The following is a 27,409-nucleotide window of genomic DNA, read 5'->3' on the forward strand; positions in this document are numbered from 1 at the left end:
CGAGCGATTCTGTGATTCTGTGATTCCCACTGATACTCGATCCACTGCAAGCCCTTAAAGACCAGATTTTCCCAAAACACAAAGCACTGTAGTCTTCTCTTATTTTTTCTGTCAGTATTAGACCCAGGAGGTTTTGGTATCAATGCTGCTTGTGTTTAAAGGACACCACAGGCACCTTTCAGGGACCCAGGCATATCCTGGCCATGAGCATTGCTGTCACTGAAACCGGGTCATCCTCAAGAAAAGCCTGACAGAACAACAGTGGCTGCAGAAGATTTGGAGCCACTGGAGAAAGCCCTGGGAGAAGAGAACCAGGGCAAAGCATGGACCTGGGCTGCACTGCCCATGCCAACTGTGGAGCTGTGACGTGACCCATGGCGTCATACAGTGCCTGCTGAAAGGCTGCAAGAGCCCCTGCAGCCCCGTTCACATGCCCGCTCTCAGCCAAAACTCTTCAGGCAATTTTTTCACCCTCCGCCCCCATGACTGCAAGGTGCCTTGGTTGCACTCATGCCCTGATGTGCTCTGCAGCATAACCGCAGCATGGTACAATTGCCTTTTGGACAAAGCTGAGCAGGATTTGAAGCGAATACAGAGAGAGATCCAGAGGGACATGAGGCTGCTGGACCCTCCCTGCCTCCACGAGCCTCTGTCTGTGTCCTGCGTCTGCAGCCCCTACCCACACCGATGCTGTCTGCACCAGTGCGACCTCTGCCCCTGGGAGCGGAGGGCCCTCGCCGTCGTGCTGGACATGGAGCAAGAACTGGACAGGTAACAGATATTCACCTGCTCTCTATGGGCGTCAGCACACTTTAAGGCAGGATGAAGGGAAGTTGGGCATCAGTACTGGGAGTAAAGGTGGAAAAATATAAGCAGGATTGGAGAGAAATAGCCATTTCTGGAGAAATCAGTTGAAAGGCGAAAAGGAAGGCACGGTTTGTTCAGCCAGGCAACCCAAGAGGAGCCACGCAGGCAGCACTTGTGCCAGAAAGGGTTTGGACCATGGTGCTGTGACATTAACCATGTCACAAACTGCATCTAAAGTAAAGTACACAACTAGAGCCAAAGCTGTTCAGCTGTGGAACAAAGTCCATCTTCAATGCAAATTCAGTTTAAGCCTGTTAAACCCATAATTATCTTCATCAGTAGTCAATATGTGCCTATATGAGGTGGGATGCAGCACTGAGGCACCATAGATGTGTGTTTTGTTTTCCCACCTTACAGAGTAGGAGGAATAAGTGTCAAGATTTCTACATCTCCGTTTTGACCACTGGTGTGATGATTTTATTTTGTTAATGGAGTTCAAGATTGGCTCTAATAGAGATAAAACCCAAAGGTAGTCCCACAGGGAGGAAGCTGTTGAATGATAAAGCCTTACCATTTAGGTTAAGGCACAACCAAACACTGAGAGGCCCCAAGGGCTAAGAAGTCCCTTTGTCACCAGCAGTGGTGGGAGTCTCTCGCTGCATTTGTGACATTGGTATTTTCTCCCCAAGCTCAGGCTTTTGAGTTCTCCTGTGTTGCATGTGGAGATGATAAGACTTGCATCTCGGCAAACAAAAATGTGACATTTTCATTTCCTGTAGAGCAGCAAGTATCATCCCACAGTCTGCCACATGCGTTATCTACTGGGTGCAATAAAGTGAGAGGAAAATGGAAAAAGGACTGACCTCTGGGTTAATTTTACACTGACTTCAGCAAAATTGAAAGTTGCTGGGAGTTTACTTTAAACTTACCCGGTAGTTGCAGCTCACGCAGAGCTGTTGAGTAGCCAATTTCAGATCCCAGGTGCTACACAATTGGTCTCTGTGTCCAGGTTTTCATCAGTGCATTGGGTACCAGAGCTGGGCAGGCGCAGCATCCCCTTGCAGAAGCATTGCACACCAAAATCCCAGTGAAGGAATGGAAGTTAAGTCTGAATGGAAGCTGGGGGTTCTCAGGGTGGGCTATGGGATGCCGGGGCATGCTCTCCCTGAGTGACAGGCTCCCCAGCCCTGTCACCCTTAGGACAGCTTGCTGACTTGAACACGAGTCCATACCACTGCCATCTGAAATCACACCACAGCAGGATTTCAGCCTATTGCCCTGGGGAACTCAGACATCCTTGTCCCACACAAAGTGCTGTGAATGACCAACTCTTCTCAGCACATTTACTCTCCTCCAACCAGCAAATTAAAAAAGACCAGAGGTGGAGGTGCCAACTTCCAGGGAACACAGAAAATACATCCCAAAACCACCACACCAGGTTGAATCATGACAGCCTTTAAGTAGGATTGCTGCAATGGGTGTACCTTGCTAACAAACCACTCAACCACTCATTAGGGATTTCTCACCTTATTGGTCATGCCCTTCCCTATTTGCTTGCCCTATTTCCTCTTCCTTCACACCCATTATCTTTTTAATTTGGTGCCTTGTGTCCAATTGAGTTATTAAAACTGAGGTGACCCTTCCATTGTCTGTTTTACAAATGGTTTGAATAAGAGCCAGTCTCCTGGTTGAGCAGAGTGGCTGTTTGACAGTATTAGAAATCATTTTAATAGCTCAGTGAGCCTCCAGCCCAGCTCTGCAGGAGCATTTTGGGGTTTGGGGTTTTTTTGCCAGCTGTATCTCCTCTTTACTGATTGCTTTAAACAAAACTCCTAACTGGAAAATGGGTTCTATCTTTACTATCCGTTTAAAATGTAGGACAAGGTGTAAGATGGACACATGTGGCTTTGTGGGCATATGTACACGTGAAAGAGGAGCACTGGCTTTTCTGTATTCACGTGAAATAATTTTTCAGCTCCACAGTTGCCCAATCCCAAGAGGGGACACTGAAATACTTCTGACTGCTGTGGTGCGCAGGTGCAAGCTCCTTCTGATGGTACAGGCACCACCCCAATTGCTGTGCATCAGCATGAAGATGGATCCAATACTTTCCTACTTACTTCTCTTGTCCTTAAGGTGGTCCACCCACGCCTCTGTGAGTTGAACTGAAATCTGTCCTCTTGTTTTTATTCCAGCATACAAAGACGACTTAACAGGATGTTGGACTTTTCCCATGATCACAAGATTTTGGCTGTGATGGACATGGAGGGCTTTGACCCCAAGGAAGTCACTGTGATCGTGAAAGACGGGAAGGTGAAGGTGTTAGCGGAGCATGAGGAGGAGTACACCACCACAAGAGGGAAGGAGTACAGCTACCGAAACATCAGGAGGGGGATCAGCCTGCCACCAGGGGTGAGTGAGGACGAGGTGACCTACTCGCTGGGATCCAACGACATCATGAAGATCCAGACAGCACACAAGTGCAAACCTTCTCTCCTGAGCCACTGAGCTCCCTGCCGCATCCCTGCTCCCTGTTGGCTTTAGGTCTGTCCCACTAACTACGTGCCAGCAGCTCCCCGGGCCTCTACCGAAATAAAAGACAGGACTCCAGGCAGATGTGCATGAACCTCATTTCAAAAGGGTTTGGTGGGCAAAAAGGGGGTGGTGCCAAGCAGGAAAATGCAAAGATGGTTTTGGGCATACTTGGCTGCAGTCATTTGCTGGGTCTTGAAGACATGGCTGGAGGTAGTGTGGTTCAGGGCAGGTGTTGCTGTTGCGTACACTCTCATGGATTTCCAAGGCTGAAAGGCACCGTTTATGATCAGTCACATTTCTATAGGAACACTTCTCTCAATCCCACTGCTTCCATTTTTTGCTGAAGGATACTTCTAGGAAGAAAATGTTGATAATAAACACCTCAAGGGGAGCAGCCTCATCCCAAAAAAATTAGCTGTGCCATTTGTCCCCTTGGTTTGGTTCTTGCAGAGGCTGCCTGGCTGGGAAGAGCCATGGTTGAAGGACAAAGAACTTTTCCTCAGGAGATGTTGGCACTTGGGCAGGGTGCTCACCAGCTGAGGAGGGAACGACTAAAGCCTTTCCTGCTGGAACAATCAAATCGCTAGCTCCACATTAATAGGAAAACATTTCTCATGTTGGAAGAGGGGGACGATTGTCAGTACAATTTCTTCAAGGTAATATTAATGAAACATTTAAGGTCCAAAGTGGGACCTCACATAGCCACAGCCCTCCCTCTCCCTGAGCACAGGGATCAGTGGAATGGGGTGACACCAAGGGACAGACTCGCAGAGGGACCGCATTTGCTGCCCTCATACTTGGGAATGCAGTGCTGCAGGAAGCAGCGTTACTTCTCACTGCAGAAAGGCACAGAGCAAGACAGCAGCCCTGATACCTGTATTCGGGAGCCGCCTGGGCAAGCTGCCTCGCCAACGAGCACCAACTGGTTCAGGCTTCACAAGCCCCCGGGGCTCATTTTGTGGCATACTCCCCCGCGGCAGATTTTCCTAGCAGGCGACCTAATGTTTGAGGTTATGCTGGCGCAGAAACGAAGGTCTGGCGTTAACTAAACTCCCAGCAGAGAGGATGGGCAGCCCCCAGAAGTGGGGTGTCGTCCCCTGCCATTAGCCTGGCTGAGAAATGCAGTTATTTGCTGTTTCACAGGGAGACCCTGATCCCCACGGGACCTCCTCGCTGCTGGGGCAATGTGTGTCCTGCAGCCAAGTGGTCCCTGGTGCCGAGGGCTCCCACCCGCTGCTGCAGTGGGGATATTACCCGGGAAATGCTCGTCCCTCAAGAAAACAAATCCAGTCCTTTATTTTCAGTCTGCAAACAGCCAGCCCTGCTTTCACAATTTACATTCATTGTATGAAGTTGATTAAATCAGAGGGGATGGGTTACAAAGCAGCGAGTCAACAGCAGGAAGCACCACGGCTGGAGGAGACTCCCAGCTTCACCACCCCTTACTGCCCTCCTCCCGGCTCTAACTATTTCTACAGAAGCTGTCTAAGTGTGTAGAAAAGAAATGTATTTCAACACCTCCCATGTATAGAATGTTTCAAGTCCCACCGCAATCATACGGCTGGCTATGGTTGCTCTTATCCTTATTGCTCATCCTTTAACACATGCCCCTCACGCTTTCTTCCTAAATTAGGCTCCTTACACCAAATTACACTCCTGAGCAGCAAGACTTTATTGACAGATATGACTTCATTCCCGGATTTGTAGGCTGCAGCTGGGGAGGGATGACGGTGCTGCTCCTCCTCATGCTCCAGACATGGAGAAGGTCAGCATGGTAGCTCAGGGGACATGGAGAAACATCTAGAGGAAAGCACGCTTCAGTTATTAAAGGAAGATTTAGGAAGAAACTACTTGGTTTGTATTTCTTCTCACAGAAATGAGCAACGAATAACCATTTTTCTTACTGATTAGTTTTCCTATAATTTAAATTCAAAGCAGCCTTGCAGGCTGGAAGGCACACCTTCCTAAGTCCTAATTCATTTTATATCCCATTAAATGCTAGTCCAAGCCAGTAGAAGCATCTTTAAGACCTTGTCCATAACATCCACAAGAAACAAATGTTTCACTTAGTTTTGTGAAAACCTACATGCTGTAAATACCTTGGGACATAGCCAAAAGTGTTCCCAAAATCTGCACCCTCCAAATACTGCTTAGCTGAGAGTCTCTTAAATGAAAATACCTTTGAAAAACTACCATTAACACAGGAAGAGATACTCATATCAGCATCTCCTTAAAAGAACTTCCTTTGCCACTAGGTGGCAGACTTTTTTAGTATTATTTTTTTATTTACCACTGTGTAACGCCTTCTTTAAAAGCAAACCCGACGAAGGTGCTGTTACAAAGCAGCGAGGCTGGCACACGCTGCAGGGGCATTTCTCTTTGCATGGCCAACAGCTAACGAAGAGGAGGGCAAGAGCCAGGGCTGTGTTTGTGATCTGTGCAGGGCACCTTAGGTTTCTGCACTGGATGATATTGAGCTTTCATCTTGCAGCTCTTCCCCCCTGAGTACAACTCCTGGATAAAGCTTCATTTGCTTCAACAGCCTGGCTCTGCTGCAGCTATTAGCCCGGACAGGGACTTCCAGGAGTTAATGTATTCTTCAGCACATTATTGCACAAAATTATTTTGGGGGCAAATTTTGAACATCCTCACATAGCAAATACCCCCTCCAAATTCCCTGGCATGAGGAAGATGCCCGAGAGATCGACTTAGCTCCGTAGTTATAAACGTCAGTGCATTATTGTGCTCCAGTCTTATTGGGGCATTTATAAATAGCCAGAGCCACAGGGATTTGTAACGGGAGGTCATCTGAGGATGCCAGCTCCAGACTCCTCTTTGGTCAGGGATTTCTGGGGGTTTTCCTACAGCCAGGAAGTGCTCTGTGACCTTAGGCTGTGCAGAAATGGTATTTCTTTCCAAGCTATTGCAGGGCTACTGCCCTCTATTACACCTCTGCACCAGGTGAGAAACTTCATCCATCACTTGTATTTGTGCTTAAAGTTAAATTGTTCCTGCTAAGCTGTTTGGCACCTCAGTCACTTAGATAAACTTTCCAAGCCTGTTTTCTGTCATCTCCCCTGGAGAAAGCACTCAGAGTTTGGAAGCCAGAGCAGGACCCATGGCTCCAACCCTGCCTCTGCACCAAAGACTTGGTGGGTTTGTTGTCATTCTGGACCCTGCACTTGTCACCTCATTAATAACCCTGCACTGAATTTGGGTTAGGAGTAAGCTGATCCTCCTAGCAGTCTCCTGGCTGTCTTCTAACTCCCCATTTGTCCTCCTCTATTTCAATTGTTATAGATCAGGCCTTTCTTTCAACAAGTTATTTAGGGGGCTTTCTTCCTCTCTTGAAAGATGGAGCCCTTTGCTGCGGTTGAAATTCCAATCTAGGTGAGAAAAGCTTGGCTGTCCCTGAGGTTATCCTCTCTATTGCTCTGTTATATGTAGGTGGTGTGAAATCATACCCATGTAACTGTCCTTCTCAATTTCAATATTAATTACAAATAATAGAAGGTCTCTCCATTCTTTGGTCCCTTATGCTGGTTCCTAACCTGGGGCATTGCATGTAGTCTTTAAAGGCCTGCAAGTGAAAACAATTAATTTAATTTAATTATATTTAAAAACTGTAAACCATTAAGCAAATTACAGGGAAAATTGTCATCCCCTGCACCTCACTAGAACAGATTTTAACTTACCATAAAAATAAAAAGCAGCTTCTTTTCTTTCATTGATTGGTTAGGTGTTATTTTGTTACAGCTTTGTGCATCTATGCCCTCATGTGTGGAAATGCCTGCAAAAGGGAGAGCTGTGGAGGCTGTTTACCTCATGGTTGCACAAGCGGATGTGGTACTTTAAAACTTAGCAAAAGAGAAACTGAAGAACAAAATCCTCTCCCGCTGAGGTCAGGCTTCCAAAGCCCAGGTGAGTCCCAGATCCAGACTGAGCCATGAGGAGCCTGCAGCAGCTGGAGCACGTGAGCAGGTGATGGCAGTGTTCGCCCCATCCCCTTGTGCCCCCGCTACCCTGGGGTTGTCATCTGGGGGGTCACCAGCTGCCGTGCACCCCATGTTTGTGGAGCACAGGGTTGTGTGGCTGCAGGTGGAGAACTGGGAACTCTACCCACAGCATCTGTTTGCGGCCTGATAAGCATTTTGAGGAGAATTTGAGCCAAAAGTTATGCCAGTGGGAAGGCAGAGAGCCTGGAAGAGCTTTCAGCGTGCTCACAGCCCAGTGACCAGCAGTGTCACAGCGGGCAAAGTGCTCAAGCCCTGTGGGACCCAGTGCCCCAGGCTGCCACCAGTACAGGCCCCACCAAGCACTTGTGAGCAGGAAGGGAAGGCTCCATGCTCCTGTGGGGAAAAAGGACCAGGATGGAGGAGGGATTTGGGCCAAGCAGGTGCACTGAAGACACTTGAGCCCAACCACAGTCCCTGTTGGAGCATCTCCAAGGTGCTGCAGGGCCCATTGCCTCATGCTGAGCAGGGACTTCTACTGCTTTGTGTGTCCTGGCTTCTCCTTCTCCTTTGGTTTCCTGCTAGAAATGTTTAAATATAAGCAGAATCTGCAGGATGCAGTGGAGGTGGTTGGTGTAACAGATGGGAAGTTTGAGAACAAGTTGGGAGTAAAGAGTACATGCAGGTACATCATTAAAATCAAAGAGCATCCTTTGGTGGAGAGGCAGCAGAAGAGAATGACTGAAAACAGCATGCTATGGAGCAGGCAATAAATCAGAATGTAGCAGCTGCCAGCCGTGCAGCCTTGCTGAGGTTTTCCTGACTGTGAAACACCGTAAGGCTGCAGGACATTAAAAAGAGAGGAATAAACAAAAATGCCAGTGCTTCGGGTCTACTCATGGCAGGTCCTGAGCACTCTCTATTCCCACTGAATTCCCTGGACAATATCTGCACACTGCAGGACTGCATCATCACTGTGAGTACCTGCAAAGTTAATCCCCTTGGAGAAACAGATATTTATACACTCAGGAGTGAGTGTTACCACACAAAGCTGAGTGCACGCTGCATGCAGAGGCAATGTACATCACTCATTTTTTATATTATTATTACTACCAGTATCATTATTTCTTCGTTTACTGTCCTATTAATCTGTCTTTATCTCAATCCACGAGTTCTCTCATTTTTGTTCTTCCAATTCTCCTCCCTATCCCAGCAGGGCAGAGGGGGAGCAAGTAACTGCCTGGTGCTTGGTTGCTGGCTGGGGTTAAACCACAGTAATCATCTTTGGGAAAGTGTCAAAACCCCACTGTCCCCAGACAGGTTCCCCTCCCTCCCTGGCTGCTCAACGTGCCTAGAGAGCCAGGCACTCAGCTCAAAATTCAGGGCTATCACCCGCAGAGAATTGTGGATGTTAATGCACCAGTGCAATGTGATCCTGACCCCAATACTTAAAAATAGCCCACGGTACTGGCCTACATAAACTCCAAGCCTTCCAGTCTAGATTGGGTGCTTGGTTAGCACGATGACACTTTAAACATGATGCAGCTGACTTCATGATGATATGGTGGGCTTCTTCTAGGAGGGTATGCAAAGTGTGCACAAAGGACGCTTCGCATTAGGTTAAAGCGCCAAAACAAACTGGAGGAAGCACTCATGGTTTACTTGCCAGAGCAGCTACTAAAGGAGTAAGAGCAATGCCTGTACTGTAGCATTATTCAGCCATTTATGTGTGCTTACTTTCCCTGGCAAACAGAGGTAAAGTGAGCCACGACATGGCAGAGGGTTACTGCACAGACGAAGGGAGAAGCAGTGAACATATTGGTAAACACTGGCCAAACTGGGGACCGTGGGGCCCAACTTATGTAAAAGGAATTTATTGGTCACTGCATGTTCCCAGGGTGCTGGTGACCCCGAAACAAAATCTGCATCTTGCCTGCATCCAGACTGCCATGGGCTCTGCTCCACACCAGGCAGCACCACGGGCCTGTGCCATGGCCCTGGCAGCCAGAGGCAGGAGTCACCCAGGATGAGAAGTGGTGACACCTGAGCTGTGCACAAACACAGGACAGCACTAAGACCTTTCTGGTTTTCTGACCATCTCTTTGGGAATGTTTTAATGCCAGAACAAGGGTAAAGTTGACCAACTGTGTCAGGAAAAAAACCAAAAGTTTCAGATCAGAATTTCCACAGAAAAGCCAAGCATGGGCCTGAGGACATTGGAGGTTTCACATTGGGAGATGCAACATCCTCAAACTGCCACAGGACCATGTTCAGTACCTAATTGGTTTGGCAGAAGACATATGTCTGAGACCCAGCATGGCGTGGTACAGAGAGAGCTCAAATCTGTATTTCATCTGAGGAAAAAAAACAGTGAACAAAATATTAAAGGAGTAAAGAGTAGAGGTTCCAAACAACTTCAGAAGGAATCTGAGTGGGGGACGAAGCACTAACATTAAATTTCATATTCGGAGGAAAGCTGACTTTGGAGCAAAGCAAACAGGAAGATTCCAGCTAAGCCTACACAAATAACCTGACCCCAAAATGGGGAGAGGCACAGGCTTTGAGACATATCTGTAAACAAACCCAGGCTGCACCAAAAATACTTCACTCCTTTGGTGGTCTGTCTTCACTAGAGCACGGCAAGATCTCATATTTTTTGCCAGCCACCCATATCCAAGGGTAAAAACAGGTCCCAGGGCCTTTTCAGCCCCTGGTAGAAAAGGCAGTGGCCCTGATCCAGGCCACAGAACAATGTGAAGGCTGGCAATGACTGGAGCATGCAACCAACAGCTCCCGGGGGATCTCCCCCTGCCATGATGATGTCATGGCACTAGTGGATGCCTCTCACCAAATACCAAAGTTGAGCACAAGATTTAGCTCAGTTCAAGGACACCCAGCTGGTATATAATGGTCTGAAATACAGCATGGCGGTGCCTGGTGGTGCCTGTGAGTCTGAAAGGCTGGCTAGCTTCTCCTGAGTATGCATCCACCCTGGAGCAGTTCCACTGCAGGGTACACCCTCCATCCCTTGCTGATGACAGCGGTAGCTTGAATGCCAGCACCATTCATTTTCTGTAAGGGAAATTTTGTCTTTCAAATCAGAAATAAATTACCAGTTATACACCATCTTGCACAACAGATATTTCCACCCAAGAAAGCTTAATCAATTCTTAATTCCTAAATCACTTTGACCCATCTTATAGCCCCCTGCCTCTGGTTTCTCTAGGACTTGAATCCCCGTCCTTGAGCTCTTTTCTTCCAGTGATATTGAGTCAGTCCTGAGGCACCCGTGTTTTGGAGGGTTTTGGTAAATCTAAGGCTCGAGATCTGTGCAGGAGTGTCTCCTGATGGCACCCCAGAGACCTGGCTTCATCCATCCTGTTGTGGGGGCCGGCTTGGAAGAGAAACACTCTGTAGCACCTTTTAGTCTTGTCCGCTTTGTTCTACCTTGGGGGGATCCAGGCTTTCCACTTAAATTCAGGTGGCTTTCCAGACCTCGGCTTTTTATTTCTGACCTATTAACAGCTTTCCGCCCATTGACCTGTTCCACTTCCAGTTTACTAATGAAGAGCAGTTTGCTTCCAACGCTTCATGTGGATAGACCCATGAGATCTGGCAGAAACAGCAGCTCATCCCTTACGTTCATTACGCTGAAGCTGAGGATCACAAATAACAAGTAGGGAGAGGAGCTTACCTCTAATAATCTAACATTTTCAGTATATTCCTTTGATTATTACAGAAGGAAGGATAACTAAATGTGTTTGAAGAGACAGAGGCTCTCTCCCCTGCCTAGCATTAGCATCAATCTCTCTGACATTATTTGTGCTAGTTTTCTCCTGGGTATAGAGATTTAACTGGATTTCAAATATTATCAGGAAGACTCAAAAGGTAAAGGCCAGATATTTTTATGCTTGCTGGCTGGAATGGGTTTTTATTCCATCTCCTTGACTGTGATTATAGAGACACTTCTTGCTCCTTGAAAACAGTGTTAAATTCACAACTGCTCTCAAAGCCATATAAAAGTAATTTATTGCACATCGCTGAACACCCTCAAGAGGCCTGAAGCAGTATTAGCATTTTATAGGGAGTGCTGGTATATCCTTTTGCACATACCCTACCTGTTCTTTTGTTCCTACATGATGTTTTGAAAGGCACATAAAGGCTCGCAAGAATGTGCCCAGCACCACCTAAAAGAGCCAAAGCACCTGGAGGAGCCTCCGGCGGGATGCAGCAGGCCATGCTGACCATCACAGCAGCTGCAGCGAGACATTTTAGTTCCATTAAGTGCTGAGGACCGAAGGCACATGGTTACAAATCCATCCATGCTGACCACGTCAGGCTGGTTACTCCTGACCAGAGAAACCCTCACTCACGTCACCTCCCGCAGGTGGCAACGCCTCCTGTGGTGGCAGGTGGCACACAGAGGGCCAGAGAGGAGAAGCCACCCAGCCCCTCAGAAGGCTCTCCAATAGGTTTTAAGACATGCACATTTCAGCTGAAATAAAGGTGACCATCACCAGTGTCACTGGTTGGGAAAGAAACAATCTTAAAATATCCAAATAAAGATCCAAATAAAGGACAAACAAAACCAAGCTGCATAGTCTCATGCCTTCTGGCAGCCACACAAATGCCACAGTAGTTCAAATTTAAAACACCAAGATAGTTGGGCTTTAAAACTCTTCCATCAATGAAGCAGTAGTCAGAGAGTTTCATATGAGCTGATACAGATGGTGCACACTGAAAGTCACTTGGCACCAGAGCAAGGCAAAGGGATTGGTTAATTTTTGGCTGAGGTTCTCAGGGGTTGTAAAAGTTACGTTAGCAAATGGATTTGTTACTTTATCATCTGACATTTGCTCTGATCAAGCTGCTGCTTTTTCTCTTCCCCTATTTTTTGCTTGTTTACTTTGGGGCATTGACTCCTGGTCCAGAAGGGCAGCAGTTGCTGTTCATGGGCTACTCTGGGCATAGCGAAGCCACAGCTTGGATCTTTGCAGAGAAAGAGCATACAAAAACATCTGTAGCACAAGGTGATTTTCCGCATAGTCTAAATATGAAAAAAATAATTGTCCTTTGCCTGGACCACTGCTCCACCTGGCTCCAGTTTCTGCACTGAAGAGCCAGATTTACAGCAGGCCAAACGCAGCTGTGCACCACACAGGGACGTGCTCGTTCAGCACAGCGTGGGCACCTACACCTCAGGGAGCATCGAGCTCACCAGGATCCTCACCCCGAACTCTGGTGTTTGCTAAGAAGAACTATGGTCTGTGGTGCTCTGCTCCCAGGTCAGCTCTCCCAAGATTTGAAGATGGCTGGGACAGGGATGAAATTCCCAGAGCAGCTGCTTCAGCCAGACCCTGCCGAGCACTGGCCACAGACAGATAAAGTCATTTTCTCTCCAAATCTCTGCTGTAGGTGCTGGCAAGGGATTTTCTTCAGCAATGCCTCAGTTAACACACAGAGAGGAAGTTGTAGATTTGGTCCTAGGCCACCTTCTGCCCCATAAATGACCAGCCTTGCAGCTCATGTTTCTCTGGAAAGCCCACCAGGCAATAGCTGACAGCGGGAAACCTAGAGCAATTCTTCTCCATGGCAGCAAAAGCAGAGCTGGGCAAGTCAAGCATCACAGCAGGGAATGGATGAAGTGCTCTGACTGCAGCCTTGGGACAAGGATTGCTCCTGTGTTTGCCATTTAGGAGCATCTGCACCAGGTGCAGAGTTGTCATGAGGAGGGTGTCACCATAGAATCATGGGTGAGAAGGGACCTTAAAGATCATCCAGTCTGACCTCCCTGCTATGGGTAGAGACACCTCCCACCAGACCAGGTTGCTCAATGGCCTGTCCAACCTGGCCTTGAACACTTCCAGGGATGCAGCATCCACAACTGCTCTGGGCAACCTGTGCCAGTGCCTCACCATCCCTGGGCTCAGCACCAGGAGCTGCAAACAGCAGGTGGGGTGACGTGGGTTGCACACTAGGAGAGGTGCAGCCCTCACCGTGAGGCTTTGTATTGCCCTGGAGGTACCCACGTCCCCTACGGGTTGCACTGCTCACTGAACAACCCTCCTGCTGCTTGTGTGCTGGCTTAAATTTGTTCCAGAAGTGCAATGGCAGGGAATCAGTGTCATTGGGTGCGTGTAAGTCTGCCTTTTCATCTTTTACTAGCACAGACTTTGCAAGAGTATTAACTCCATAAACTCAGGCATCCATAAAATTATCAGTGCTCCTCATACCTTTGGGGGTCAACCATAGCTTAAAAGCTTCCTCTGTAACAAACTTTGCTAAAGGCTCTTGTTGTATTTATGATCCCCTAAATAGCCTTGGAAACTCCAAGAGAATGATAAGAATCAGGCCGGAGGCTTTTTGTCAGCTTTGACTAATGAAAAACCCACTTCATGACACCGAGTGACCTTCTGTCCAAAATACCATGGCCGTGTCCCAGACACCAAGGTCTAAGGATGGGTGACTTCGTAGTTTATGGCTTTGTTTTCAAATCAGTATATTCATATTCAGAAAAGTGGGGTTCTTTAAAAAAAAAAATCTCAGATCAGCTACAAGGACTGAAAAATAAACCTCCCTGGTTTCTCAGTAAAGCACTAATTTTTGGCTTGCCACTGAGTTACCTCAAGTACTGCCATCAGCACAGGAACCACTCACAATTTAATCAGATCAGTCCAGTCTGCTGAAAGCAGCAATTTACCTTTCTAATGCCAAAATAAAAATGTATTAAGCAGTTTTTCTCCTGTTTTTCTTTGGAGTTGCAAAATGTGCCGTCACATGGCAAACCAAAGGGGAGAGGGAGGCTGCCTTGCACCCAGGCACAAGAGCACAGGAGGAGGCCTGGGCGCTGTGTGGAGCCCCTGTCTCAGCACAATGTGACAAACGCTGCTCTGTCCTCTCAGCAGCCAGTGGGGATGCAGGCCAAGGTGGCTGCAGAAGGATGGGGAGCGAAGCCTTGGCAGCACAGCCTGGTACCTGCCCTGCACAGGTGCAGGGCATCTGTGACTAGATAGTGACAAGTGTGACTGTCTTAGACTAGATATTAGGAAGAAATTCCTTACTGTGAGAGTGGTGAGACACTGGCACAGGTGCTCAGAGCAGTTGTGGATGCCCCCTCCCTGGAAGTGTTCAAGGCCAGGTTGAACAGGGCTTTGGGCAACCTGGTCTGGTGGGAAGTGTCCCTGCCCATGGCAGAGGTTGGACTGGATGATCTTTAAGGTCCTTTCCAACACAAACCATTCTGTGATTCTATGCTGTGTGTTACCACAGCCTCTCTCAGCCCCTTTTTTCTTGATTTTAGGATTATTGGGGGGTGAAAGGGTGAAAAAAAAATAAATTGGGATTACCTGATGGGCAGAAGGATTGGGGAAGAAAAAAAAAGAAGGAAACTGAAGACATTGCCAAGATGCAACTTGCAGCTGCGAGTTGTTACAGGAACTCTGCTGCCTGGGCTGTCCTCTGCTCCGTGCTGGACAGGCACGTTCACCCCTTCTACCCCATCGCTCCTTGTGCCAAGGACATGTAGAAGTTCCTGCTAAAAATTCTTAGATACTGGCTGGATGAGTTCATGCCCTTGATTTCATAACTCTGAAAGGGGAAAAAGGAAGAGCAGCTACAAGAAAAACAAATATCTGAACAATTCTTTCGTATGTCCCTTTCCAGAGGGAGCGGTGGGCAGGAACGGGGGTGGCACTGAGCTGCAGAGCATGCCACCTGCATCGTGGCATCGCCTCTGCCAAACGTGGACGGCCCTGCATCTGGGATCTCAGTGCTGCCACGCTGGAGACAGCACAGCTCTCGCCCCATCCCGTCCCCCTCGGACTCTGTCTCCCAGGGGTCTGAGTCAACAAGAGGAATGTGTGGGGAATGCCAACATGCTGAAGTGGAGCAGAGGGAGAAAACAACAAAGGAAAATATTATTTGGGACTATTTTTTGCATGAAGCTCATTAAAAATGCCATAATTAGAGAGGGAAGCAGCTAAATTCATAATTTCTACAGTTTTTATGCTTTGCATAGTCCTAGGGAGCACATTTTCAAACCCCATGAGCCACCCCACTCCAAAATATCAGTATGACTGGAGACATCCCCTCCTAACACATATCCTGAGCTCCTCAGGGACCAGTTCTCCCCTTCTCAATCCTCGCCCTCAGCCCCACAGTCCTGCCTTCTCCCAGTCCCCATCTCGGGGACTGCAAGCCTCCTGCATCACGATCAGACCTCTGGCACCCACACACCCTTCCAGTCCCCAGCAGCTCCCTGCGGACCTCCTCCTCGTGTAACCCCCTCTGCTGCACGGTGGTGGCCGGAGCAGCCGCTGAGCTGGGGCTGGGAGCTTCTGTGCCCAAACACCACCACCCAGCACCCACCACACATGCCAGAGGGACACAGCGTTGAAATGATCCTTCTGCAACCGCCTTTCCCTGACTGCTGCCTCCTTCCAGGAGGCCTCCTCCATTGCATGACCCTCAGCAGTCCCCACAGCACATTGCGTGATCCCAAAAATATGCTGGGGACAAAGCCCACAGAGAAGTGAGGGGACCTGAGATCTGCTGCCTCACATTACTGCTGCCAGTGAGGAGCAACAGCTGCAGCCATGAACCCATCGGTGTCTCCCAGGCTCCGATCCCCACATTCATAGCAGTGGTTAACATAAGCATCTTCTCTTTTAACTCTGCATTAAAAATAGCAAACTGCCTGAGGATATGCCTGCGAAGGCAGGTTTGTGAGGCCTTAGAAGACACTTGATGTGTCCTACACTGTCATGTAGAAAAGCTGTCCCTTCTGGGCACCTCTCAGTGAGGAGCTATGTAAGTGCTTGTTTGGAATAAAATATCAGAAATAAACTATTTTGATCTTTTTGTTGTTGTTGTTTAAAGGGGGGGTGGTGTGGGATGACTACTATATGTTTTTCTTTGAAATGCTGAAATACAAGCTGGCCCGGTCACTCCTGGCTCTGGTGTGCTGGGAGTACAAGAAGGCAGAGCTTAAGGAAACACCACCTTTTGTCTGAAGGAAGTGGTGAGGGAGAATAATAAAATGGATTTCATTTTCTTGCTGTGCCCTTGGGATCAGGAGGGTTTTCCAAGATCTCCTTAGAAATCTGATGAAATGAAAATGACGTGGCGTGGTTGAGTTTCCAGGAGGCGAAGCAAGGCCGGAGAGCTGGGCCGCAGCTGGGTGAGGCCAGCCAGCTCCCACAGTGACACATCCTGGGCTGCCTTGAAAATCCCTGCTTTGGATGGCTGTTCAGTTTAATGCATCGATGTCCCAGGCAGCAAGTGCCCAGGTTGGAAACCCATTGGCATGTGTTTTGGGAGGTAAGGGTGCCTGCTGGCTGGTGGGACCCAGGAGCAAAGGGGACTTCGTGGAGGAGGCTTTTGCACCAACTACTGTCCTAGCTAAAGCTGCAAACCCTTCTTTTTGCAGAGTTTGAGGTCACATCTAGAAAAATTTGGGTGGTTAATTTTGCTGTATCCAACATACTCCGGGGGATCCCCCACCCTGCCCAAGACCCAGGACCTCATATAGATTTCATATATCATCCACAATTAAACATCTGCTTAGAAAGCAGCCAACATTGTAGAGCTACATTTCTCTCTGCAAGAGCAAGGTTTGTGCTGGGTGCTGCATTGTATGGGGGTTGTTGCCATGGGAAATATCAGTGTTTGTCAAAACTTTAAAATCCAACCCAGTGTATCAAAGCATCCCGCTTCCTCTTGTGCAGTGCGCCCACAAAGCTGGGTGCAAATTAAAACGGTGGCAAAGCGACTGCAGAGAGTATGAGGAATTAAATTTGCTTGATAAACATTGAAGACAGAAGGAAACAGGCAGCAGTGTGGAAAAGGGAGAGGATCAGCATGTAAGCAAAAAGTATCAGGGAAAATCAGGCCAAAAGGCAAAAGAGTTAATAGCTACATTTCATTTGGCGTTGGTGGTGTTGAGAGTCCCACAGATTCAAACCCAGTGCTGAAATTACATTGCAATCGGTGCTCAGGGTTGTAAAAAGTTCCTGTTACATCAGTATTAATTACATTAATTGGTGGCAAAGCTGTGCCTTGACCATGGTTCCAGGTACAGGTGGGTGAGGGGTTGTCACCCTCCCTCTGCTCTTCCTGCCTGTTTTTCTCACCCTCCCCCAAGCCCCAATTTGAGGTGCATCAGTGCAGAGGCTCATTGTTGGGGACCAAGCGCTGCCCCCTCCTCCCCAGCCCATCAACATCCAGGAAAGGAAGAAGGGGGAGAAGTGAAAACTGCCCCATGCCCTTGACCCCAGTGATGCTCGGTCCTACTGACACTCTTCCAAAAAATGCAGTGCTTTGCCAAGCAAAGACTGTCAATGAGACAAGAACGGGAGCTTTCACTGGGTAACAAAATACCAAGGGCTCAGAGCTCAAGAAGGGCAGGAGAGAGTCCAGGAGAAAGAAACCCTAAATCATCACCCGTCAGATGCCACCACCAAGCTTTGTCTCCAAATTGCAGCCTTACCCACTGCAGACTGTCCTGCCTGGCACCGAAGTGAAGCAGCGGATGTCGTAAATTCATAAACCTCGTTAGAAGGTGCTATACCCAGCAAGCCCTGGAATAAGGCAGTTCCTTCCCGAGAGCTCCCAGCCATCGCAGATCGCATACTGCAACAGTGCTACTCAAACAGAAGAAATGGTTTATTTTAGAGACTGTTTAGGCCAACCAATTACATCAGCAATGCATAGAAATAAAGAGGATCAGGTCATTATTGCAGGCATGATTTTTGTTTAAGTGATTCTGGAAAACGCCACCTTTGAGGACAATTAAAAGTTTGCTTTAGTGTTGGAATGACTTTCAACATAGGCTTAAAGCTTTCAAGAGGCAGAGTCTGTATTTCTTAGATATGACAGGATGAAGCCAAGACATTCTCCTCCTCAGCAGAAGTGTTGCAAAAGTTTAAATTAAAATTCATTAATACGCCATTGCAAAGTGTCCATTGACGGTGGTAGTAAAAGTCACCAAAATATCCTCACATGAATGCTTTTCTTCTTTTCATGTCACCTAATAGCACCAACAATATTGTAAGCATGTACAGATTTGGTGCACCTTATTTTTCCCTTAAAGGCTGCTGGTAACCAAGGCAGTCAACTCTCTTGAGTTTATCAAACAAAACTAACTTCCCTGGAGTGAGGCATCACTTTGATTTCCACCCCAGAAGCATGGTGATTTTGGTGATTCCTTTAAAGATGCACTAGTTGAGGAGCTGTCACCAGCTCACACTGTCTATTCATCGACCTGCTGCCCGTTCAAAGCCTGAAATGATGTGCAAATAGTACTGACCATTTTTTCACCTTGTGTATGCTTAGTCAAGATAAATGATCACTGAAACACTAAAGATCCATCCTCTTTCTTCCCCATAGCCAGTGCTTTATGAAACTAGACCCTAAATAAACTCCTAAACACATTAAATCTCATTAGTTATGCAGATATTCCACAAACTGGGACATGAGCTGAACATCAGCACCAAACCATGTTTTGGATGAGAACAGTGAGGGCTGAATCAAGCCACTGGCACATAATCCATGTCCAAAGTGATAAAGAAAGCTCATCACCTTCCAGTTCATGTTTCCCGCTTAAGCACCTGTTTAACCATGCCGTGACATGGTTTTGGGACAGGCTTTGGGATTTTGATCCAGTGTTGTAAGTAGGGTTGATGTGAGAACAGAGCAAGGACGTGAGGGCAAAGCTGTGTCAGCCACTCGAATGACCCAGGCTGCAGACCCCTCTGCTTGAAAAGCATCAGGTACTGGCATGGTCTAACCCCATCAGACAGACATTGATCAAGTTTTTAAGTGCTATTTTCAAGACTTCAAGTGCTTTTTGCCTTCCTGGCAATGGGTCCTTCTCTCCAACTCCCTCCAGTCACATCCCAGAGCAGCCCACAGTTACCCAGGATTTTAACTGCCAGGTCCCAGGGCGACGCAGGGTTGTCTGCTGCATGAGGAGACCACGCCACATTGCTTGCACATACAAAGCTTCTGTTGCTATCCACTGCCCAAGCTCAGCGTTGGGCAACAGACTATGATACCACCTAGGCCAGTTTGCACACTCAGTAGTACCCTTGCCAGCCATGCCAAGGCTTTGCAATTATTGCCAAAGAACTTTTTTTGTTTGTTTCCCAGTGGCACCTCCCCATCTCACTTTACGGTATGGTGGTGTGAGCCAGATGAGCAGAGCTGGAGGGGCTGAACAGCACAGAGATTTCCTGCCTGTGGCCCGATACATCCTGGCAGAGGAGCTGTCAGGGATTGGGATGGAGGAAGCCCCTCCATTGCTGTCCTGGCAGACTCCCACCTCTGCGCCGTTGCCGGTGACTCACATGGTGGTACCCGACCATAAGTCCCATGAGCTTCCGCAGCATACACAGCCAGCACTTGTGCCACAGTGGTGGAGAGCTGGGGCCTCCCAGCACGTTGTTCCCTGCTATGTCAATGAGTCCTGTCCAAAAAAGCACGCACACCCCGCCAGTGCTTCCCCCCACCTTCCAGGGAAGTTTGATTTCCAGTGCCTGGTACTATGGAATCCCACAGAAGAGATTGGAGTCACCTTCCAGATCTATCTGCACCTAGAATATATTTCCTTTCTTTCTTTTACGTTTTATAAATAGTCCAGCCTTCCTGCAGCTCTTTTCCTGGCTGGGTGACTCACCATTGACTCATCATACTTGTTGCTTCACTTAAACAAGGAATTGAAAAGTCTCTTGCATAAATGTAAAACAAAATAATTAAAAGATCCCTCCACCTGTAGATTAGCAACTAACCACTTAGGATGTTTTTGTATCAAAAGACCTGAAATAATTAATGGCTGGGAGGGTTATTGTTAGGATTAATTGGTGCGAGACACAAGCAATGTTACCTAGGCCGGCTGGTCTGTAAGTACTCGTCCTTTCCACCCACTCTGCTTCTCTCTGGGTACTTCCAGATGGTAACAACTTCTTTCTCCTTGAGAAATTCACAGGGCTGCCACCATTTCCCCTTTATTTCAGAAAATGGCAAAACTCTAGCATGGTTTCCTAGTGAAAGGAGATGGAGGTGACCACACTGGCCTCCTGAGCAGCATGGGAAGCTCATGAGTGACCTTGGCCATGGCTGAGTGAGGAGACGAAGTCCGACAAACACTGACATCTCCCAGGCTTCATAAGAAGAAATCGAAATTTTGGACTGCTGTTGAGCAGTGCTAGGGGCTTGGTGAGTGACAATGTTGGCAGGGAGGTGAGCCCATGGGTCAGGGTCAGTGACGGACGTGGCCAGGCAGTGGCAGGGCTCCAACATGGGGTTCAAGCTGCTCCAGTGCCCCCAGTGAAGGCTCCCATGTGGTAGGGCTGCTTCTGGTTTCCCATTTCCCAGGCCGCCATGACACTCCATGAGGGGTGACAACTCCACTGCTGCCAGGACCATGGCGGCTGGGGACACAGTGAGGAGCAGGAGAGGAGCAGGTGGATCCCACTGGCTGTGCTCAGGCTCTGAAGCCAGTGGGAAGCAGAGTGCAATGGGCGGACAGGAGAACAGGGTGACCGTCACCTGCCAGGTGGAAGGACTGTGGTGCCGGTGGGAAGCACTGGTCTAATTCCCAGCAGCAGGAGCTCCCCATAACCCACTCTTGGAGAGCAGCATGTAGCCACTTGCAGGCAGGAATGGGTGCTCTCATCCCCAGGAGGGCAGGGACCCTGGCAGCTCTGGGGAACCCAATAGAGCGCCAGAGTACCTGTGTGGCCCTGTGAGGGCAAGTAACATTGCGGGGGGGGAGGATATGAAGTAAAACGGCTTATGCTCAACCAAGAAGGTTAAAGACAACTTCTCCCTACACCTCAGCCCCAGGGGCAGGAGGAACTTTTTGGGCCACCCCAGCTACACTCTGTGTTGCAGCTGCCAACAGGGGAATCCCTCTGGCTAACCCGGCCCTCACTTCTGCCTTGGCACTCCCTCCCCTCAGCCGGGATTACCCAATGGATGGAGACTGATTGCAGCTGGTCACGAATCACATCTTCATTAAGCTGATCCCACAGGTTGTTTGAAGACAGCATCTCCGTTCTCTTGTAATGCTGCCCCTTTGAACTGCTGTTGTATTTAGTGACTGCTTCTTTGGTGTGCAACCACCAGTGATGGTACAGCACGGCTGACAGGGGTCAGGGGAGGTGCTTTACTGTTTGTTTGATGAGGGTGTCATTAGCATTTTGACCACCCTGGATTTTAGGTCACCAATGTACATTCTGTACTCTATATTTTCTTTAATTCTGCTCAGGTTGCATGTGATATACTCCTTCTCTTTTCATTTTGGGGAAGTGAGGATTGTACTTTCCCACTGTCTACTGGGCTATTAAACACTAAAAGCTCTGTTTCCCAAGCAGAGGCGTTTAAACTGCCTGAGGTTGCTGCTCATAGTAAGCACCCCTGCCAGTCCCCAGCAATCGCTGCAAAGATCCCAGCCCTCATGATGCAACAATGACAACTGGTTGGAATCCAACCCCGGTGGCGTTAATGAAATGAGAAGTTTGAGAAGGTTTAGAAAAAAAAAACAACTTTACAAATGTCAGTTCCTCCTGAATGTGCTGGAAGCAGCCAGGGGATGAGCTGGGCAGAGAGATGCTATATGCCTCAAATATTCAAAGCCACTTCAGTTTTGCTTCCCAGGGGCCCGGGAAATATTTAGCTGTTGAAGGGTGTGCTCGTGCCTTGCCACAGCTGTTTGAGCATGGGCATTCCCCATGGCTGCACCATTGGTTTATTCAGGAAGCTGTTGCCATGCAGGTACCTTGACATCCGCAAAAACCTTCTGAGTGGTTGAAGTAGCGGTAACAGCAGATTTTTTTCCCCAGAAAATTACTTTGACTTTCAGAGTAGAACACACAAACAAGTATGAAGTTTTGTCAAAATTGTGGTATCCTAACAAAGCTTCTGAATTATTTTATGCATTTTATATTATTATTGCCTGATTTATATCACAACACAGCAAGTGCTTTAGCAAGTTTAGCCCCTGTCTTCTCCTGAATATAACGAGATGGCTAAAGATGTGTTTTGCTTTTGTTTTCTTATTGCCAAAGTATCATATTTTCTCTTGGTGACAACAAAAAGCATTCCAGATCCCTGTATCACTAGAAAAGACATGGAAGCTCCATTTGACACATTCGCATACATCATGAGACATATTCCAAAAACCTTCGTTCTAGCTGAGTATTACCCACCCTGACCATATGCTTTAGGAGAAGCAAAGTCCTGCCGTAAATCTGTGATGCAGGACAGGGATCTTGAGCCCGTAATGCACTCATTCATTCATTCATCCATCCATCCATCATTTCTCTTGACCTGATTTTGTGCCCTAACTTTTCTGATGGCTTGCGAGTGTTTCCTTGGTGACCCAAGTCTGTTGCCAAAGCAGACAAATGAATCACCTATTTACAGTAAAAACAGGGAGCTGCCAGGGGAATACCTGATGCCTCTGCATGTGCGGTGCATGTCTCAGGCCAGCCGATGAGCAAGCCCTTCCTCAGCTCTCGGGCATGTGCCACGTCTGTGCTGTGGCACCCACCCTGCAGCCAGGCTGTAGGGACCCTCAGGACCCTCAGGACCACAGGACCAGCTGGTGAAGGGTGTCTTGAAATAGCACCTCTGGATGGTGAAGCTCAAGAGGAAGTGCCTCAGAAAGTCAAGCTCTCTAGGCAGGATGAATAGACAGGCTGCCCTGGTTCTTGTCTCAGCTGCATCTGTGGCTCCAGACAAGCTGTCCTAGCTCAGGACCCCTAAAATACATATTAAGTCACTCACAGAGCATCTAAGCCTCCCACAAATACTCCTGCTGTAACGGAAATTATTCTTCTCCAAACCACAAGGGAAAATGCTTGCTTATTCCAGCCTTCTCTCCATCACTGGCAAAGACATACTCAGTTCACATGCAGGGTGCTCCCAGAACACAGAGTCCTATTGCTTATCCATGCTGGTTCAGGCAGGGGGGGATAACCAGACCCTGAGCCCCCAAATGCATCCTACCCAGCCCTGCTCAGCCCTGGTGCCCCTCCTGTTGTAGGCACCCACCCTCTGTCCCTCAAATGGTCCCCTGTCTCCTCCAGTGTCCATTGGCAAGGTAGGCACCTCACATATTTCTGTTCAGCTTCATCATTAGACCTCAGCAGGAGGACAAAATACAAAGTATGTTTTTGGTTTCCATACAGGAGTGACAAAACCCTAATTATCCACAGAAATCTGTAGAAAATTAATAAAAGTTAATTTTCCTACTATGCAACACAATTTAATACAATAAAGCCAGCTATATTTTCAGTTTAATTTCCAGTTGGCTTCCACAGATATCTTTAAAAAAATGGCACATGAGATAAATTCACAATTACAGCTCTGCCTTCAGGTGGAACCATTCAGAAGTGCTCTTCTTACTGTTAAATTCTGTACAGAGAGAAATTGTATTTTATTTTTCCCCAGCGGTGCCGCCAGTGGTTGCTCCCAGGGCATGCCCCACACACACCTTCAGTGCTGGGTGCACCAGCAGCTGCTTTTCTTTGAAAAAGAACAGGCAGCGGTGACGGCCGCAGTGCACAAACTCCCATTCTTCCCTTTTTATTGCATGGCAGCACAAGAGCGCTCACCTGGGAAGTCAGATTTCAGTTCCCTGCTGATCTGGAGGGAGTTCAAAGCCCACAAAACACGCTGCTGAGGGCCATGGCTGGACAAGACACCAATGGGGATGGCACTTTCTTTATGCCAACCCTATGTGGGGCCAGGGCACAAAGCTGGACTTGAGGTTCAGTGGGTGAGGCAGAGCTGGCAAGGGGACCACGGAAGGGTTTCAGAGCTGTTAAGATATTTTATCCTATGCCCATGAAATGTAAAACAACTCAAAGCAAGAAGCGGACTGGGACTCCCACTCCTGGGGAAGCATCTCCTTTGCATTGGGCTGCAATGGAGCATTCCCCTTGGCACAAGAAGAAAGGGCCATGACTCATGTTTTCCCTTGGCAGGGCGCAGCATCAAACAGGGCAAGGCAAAGAGCACCCCTGGCCCTGGGACAGGGCAGGGTCAGCAGCCATGGGATCAGGAGTGGTGGGGATCCCTGCAGGCAGGGCAGGAGGGAGGAGAGCCCCCATGGGCAGCACCAGGTGCTGAGCTTAAAAAAATATCAAAAGCTAAGAGAGTGTTTCATTGGTCAGGACACATAATGATGGACACTAAATTTTGTTCCGAGGTTGTTTTCCTTGCAAGGGGTAAGTTCTCTACGATTTTTTTTAAAAAGGAAGTGGTCTATATTAAAGAAAATTTGTTTTATTGTAAACAAAGTATAAAGTACAACATAAGAAATGTGCAAATCTTTAAAGTAGTCACGAAAAGCGTATCTCATACACTGTTTTCAAACTGTTCACTTGCTGATGTGTCCTCAACATAATATGATAAAATACAAATAGTGGAAGTTGATGTATTATTTGTCACAAAAGCTAGTTTAAATTCTAGGCCGGTGTCTTTACTGCCTCATTTTACTTTCTGAATCACAACTTTCTAAATTAATACAATACATAAAATATCTATTTCCTTTTTAGTATAAACTGTCTTTCATAGAATAGCACTATCAGGAAGCCCAAGATTCTTGGTTTTCTTCCTTAATCAACCCGAGCAGTTTAAAGTTAAAGTCTCTTTCAAAGGTGCACTGTGTTTGCTTACGCAAACCGCGGCGGTGCAGAGCTGCGAGCGGGTACAAAGGAAACCATGAGCACACAAAAGCAGGAGCGTCATACACCCAGATACAGCCAAGTGTAATAATCGCAGCGCTTGCCAAGAAGCTGGGAAAATATTACAATGCTAATGAGGGCTCAGAAGCGTTCCCACCCTCTGGCTGCCCACAGGGTGCTCCTCAAAGCCTTTCCGAGCCCCCCTGGTGAGCAGTATAAAGCTGGGTGTGTTAAACACCCTGTGTGGGGGGTAGGCCTGAAATCTCCAGGAGTCTGGCACCAAATTATCGCTTACAACAGGGCCCAAGAGCAGATAGGAGGAAAAGATTCCTACCAAGAAGAGGTGGCATAAGTAGGAAAAGCAATTTAGATTATCTTAGGCGGGTGCGTTCTGGGCTCTCAAGCCTGTGCCCATCTGTTACTGCCTTCCTAGTTTGTGCTGCACTGAAGGCCGACAACTCAGTTAAAACCAGAGCTGTTCTCAAGCATCAGCAGTGAACCTGCACACCTGACCGATCTGTAGCACATATGAGTAAGCTGCAAAATTCAACACTGGCATAGTGTGTGCTGCTCTAGAACCTTTCCCTTCCCTCTCTCCTTACCAGTGCAAAAGACACCCGCTATTCCAGTCAGCCACCGGTTCTTCCAGCAAAATTTTTTGTGACCGAGCACAGGCTGTCTTTGCCTCTCGGCTGCACTGCCATTGGCAGCCAGCATGGGAGAACCACGGACTGTGAGCAAAAGCCATTTTTTAGCTGGCATATCCTAGCCACAACAGTTAATTCCACCCTCTTCAGAGTAAGTCCCATCACTGTGTGGTTACAGATGTTGGCAGCACGGCAACATCGTTTAACTTGCTCACTTCCATTTGCCAGTTTGGTAACTTCTTCGCTGATAAGTGGCGACGCGCGTGCTTTGTTAAGTGGTCGCTCCTCATGAAGCGCCGCTCGCACATCGGGCAGGCAAACTTCTTCTCCCCGGTGTGCGTTCTGCGATGGCGAGACAGTTCGTCAGACCGTGCAAACCTTCTCTCACAGCCTTTCCAACTACAACTGAACGGCTTTTCTCCTAAAAGAAAGAAAATGGCAAAGAAAATAAAACCTGTATGAGTACTGAGCAGCAAACACTACTGCCCTGACTGGCAGATTTGACTTTTTAAAAAAGGAAGTTTCTATTATGAGAGTTGAGTCAAAACCTACATAAGTATTTTTAGATATACGAAATGTGAAAAAAAATTATATAGCAATATTTAGACATGTAGACTCACTATCCTCAAGCCTAAGCAGTACAAAGAGTTAACAATCCTCTGGAAAACAAACAGTTTGAGATGCTCTGTGTTTCAAGACAGCTGATTTGAACTCTCAGCTCCACATGAATGGCAGACTATGACGACTTAGTGTGCTCAAAACAATACTTTGACACACAAGCTGTGATAATATTTGATATAACAGCTCTGCTAGTGCACTGTGAGCCTATGTGAAAATGTATGTGACTCCTTTTGCTACTGCGATTAAGGGCTGAGGCATGGAGAAGTTACTCTAAAATAACCAGGGTAGGAATAGTTTGAAGCGGATCCTTAATTTTTTTCATAAAAATCTCTCTTTAAGTTTCTCAATTCTGACAAAGCCATTCTTGCAGAGAAGCCTACTAAGGCGTGTTTAACTCTGGAAAAGCACACTCTGCATTGGGCACAGCCTTGCTTCCACACTGGCAATGAGCATTACTGAACACCGCCTGACATGAAGCCAGTCCAGCCCAAACAAACTGCTGAGTCAACTTCCCCTCTGGGAGATTTCCTGTCAGAGATTAAGTGGCATCATAATGCATGCTCGCAAAAAAAGTATTTCATTGCTGCCCCCAGTTTGTTACACAAACAAATCCGGTAATCGCTGGAACCGTAGCAAGTTGTGTATATAGCTGCAATTTTCTACATTAATTTTTAACATCCAGCAACAGCGACCAACCTGTGTGTGTTCTGACGTGGGCCTTCAAGTGGGAGCTCTTGAAGTACGTTTTCCCACATCCTGGGTAGCTGCAAATGTGACTTCTGATTCTTGAAGAATCAGCCAGAGGAGTGGTTTTTGCTGCAGAAGGCACGAAGCCGGGAGCAGGGGCAATGGGAGAGAGTCTCGTGCCGTTCGGACTCATCATGGGAGCCTTTGTGCCCTGCACCACTGGCTGGGGCACCACAAACATAACAGCACCTTTGGGAACCTGGGTGCCCATGAAGACCATGGGCTGACACAGAGCCGGCTGTGGGCTCGGCGCAGCGCTGGGCACTACGGCCGTCACAACATTGTTGTTTGTGGCCAGCGGGACCATCTGGCAAATCATGGGCACAGGAGGGGCTCCACTGCCTTGGGCGGGGCATGGCAGTGCCACCCCCATTGACTGCTGCACCGACCCTGGGCCGGGCTCATTCCT

The 27,409-nt window shown here is 47.9% G+C and overlaps 2 protein-coding genes across 2 annotated transcripts in view; one reads left to right on the top strand and one right to left on the bottom strand.

Moving 5' to 3' along the window:
• Positions 1 to 531: 531 nt before the first annotated feature.
• Positions 532 to 3,315, top strand: ODF1 (outer dense fiber of sperm tails 1; the record flags this gene model as incomplete). Its single annotated transcript, XM_010191671.1, has 2 exons — positions 532 to 771; positions 3,003 to 3,315. Coding segments are annotated over 2 exons (553 nt in total), but the record flags the coding sequence as incomplete, so codon positions are not given.
• A 22,478-nt stretch (positions 3,316 to 25,793) lies between these two features.
• KLF10 (Kruppel-like factor 10) overlaps positions 25,794 to 27,409 on the bottom strand; it is a 2,397-nt gene continuing 781 nt past the window's right edge. The window contains 2 exon segments of the mRNA XM_010191672.1: positions 25,794 to 26,053; positions 26,950 to 27,409. The exon segment at positions 26,950 to 27,409 is cut by the window's right edge and continues 18 nt beyond it. Coding sequence (XP_010189974.1) covers positions 25,794 to 26,053; positions 26,950 to 27,409 — 720 coding nt within the window.

The sequence above is a fragment of the Mesitornis unicolor genome, unplaced genomic scaffold, assembly GCF_000695765.1.
Source record: "Mesitornis unicolor isolate BGI_N332 unplaced genomic scaffold, ASM69576v1 scaffold52049, whole genome shotgun sequence".
In the NCBI taxonomy this organism is placed as follows: Eukaryota; Metazoa; Chordata; class Aves; order Mesitornithiformes; family Mesitornithidae; genus Mesitornis; species Mesitornis unicolor.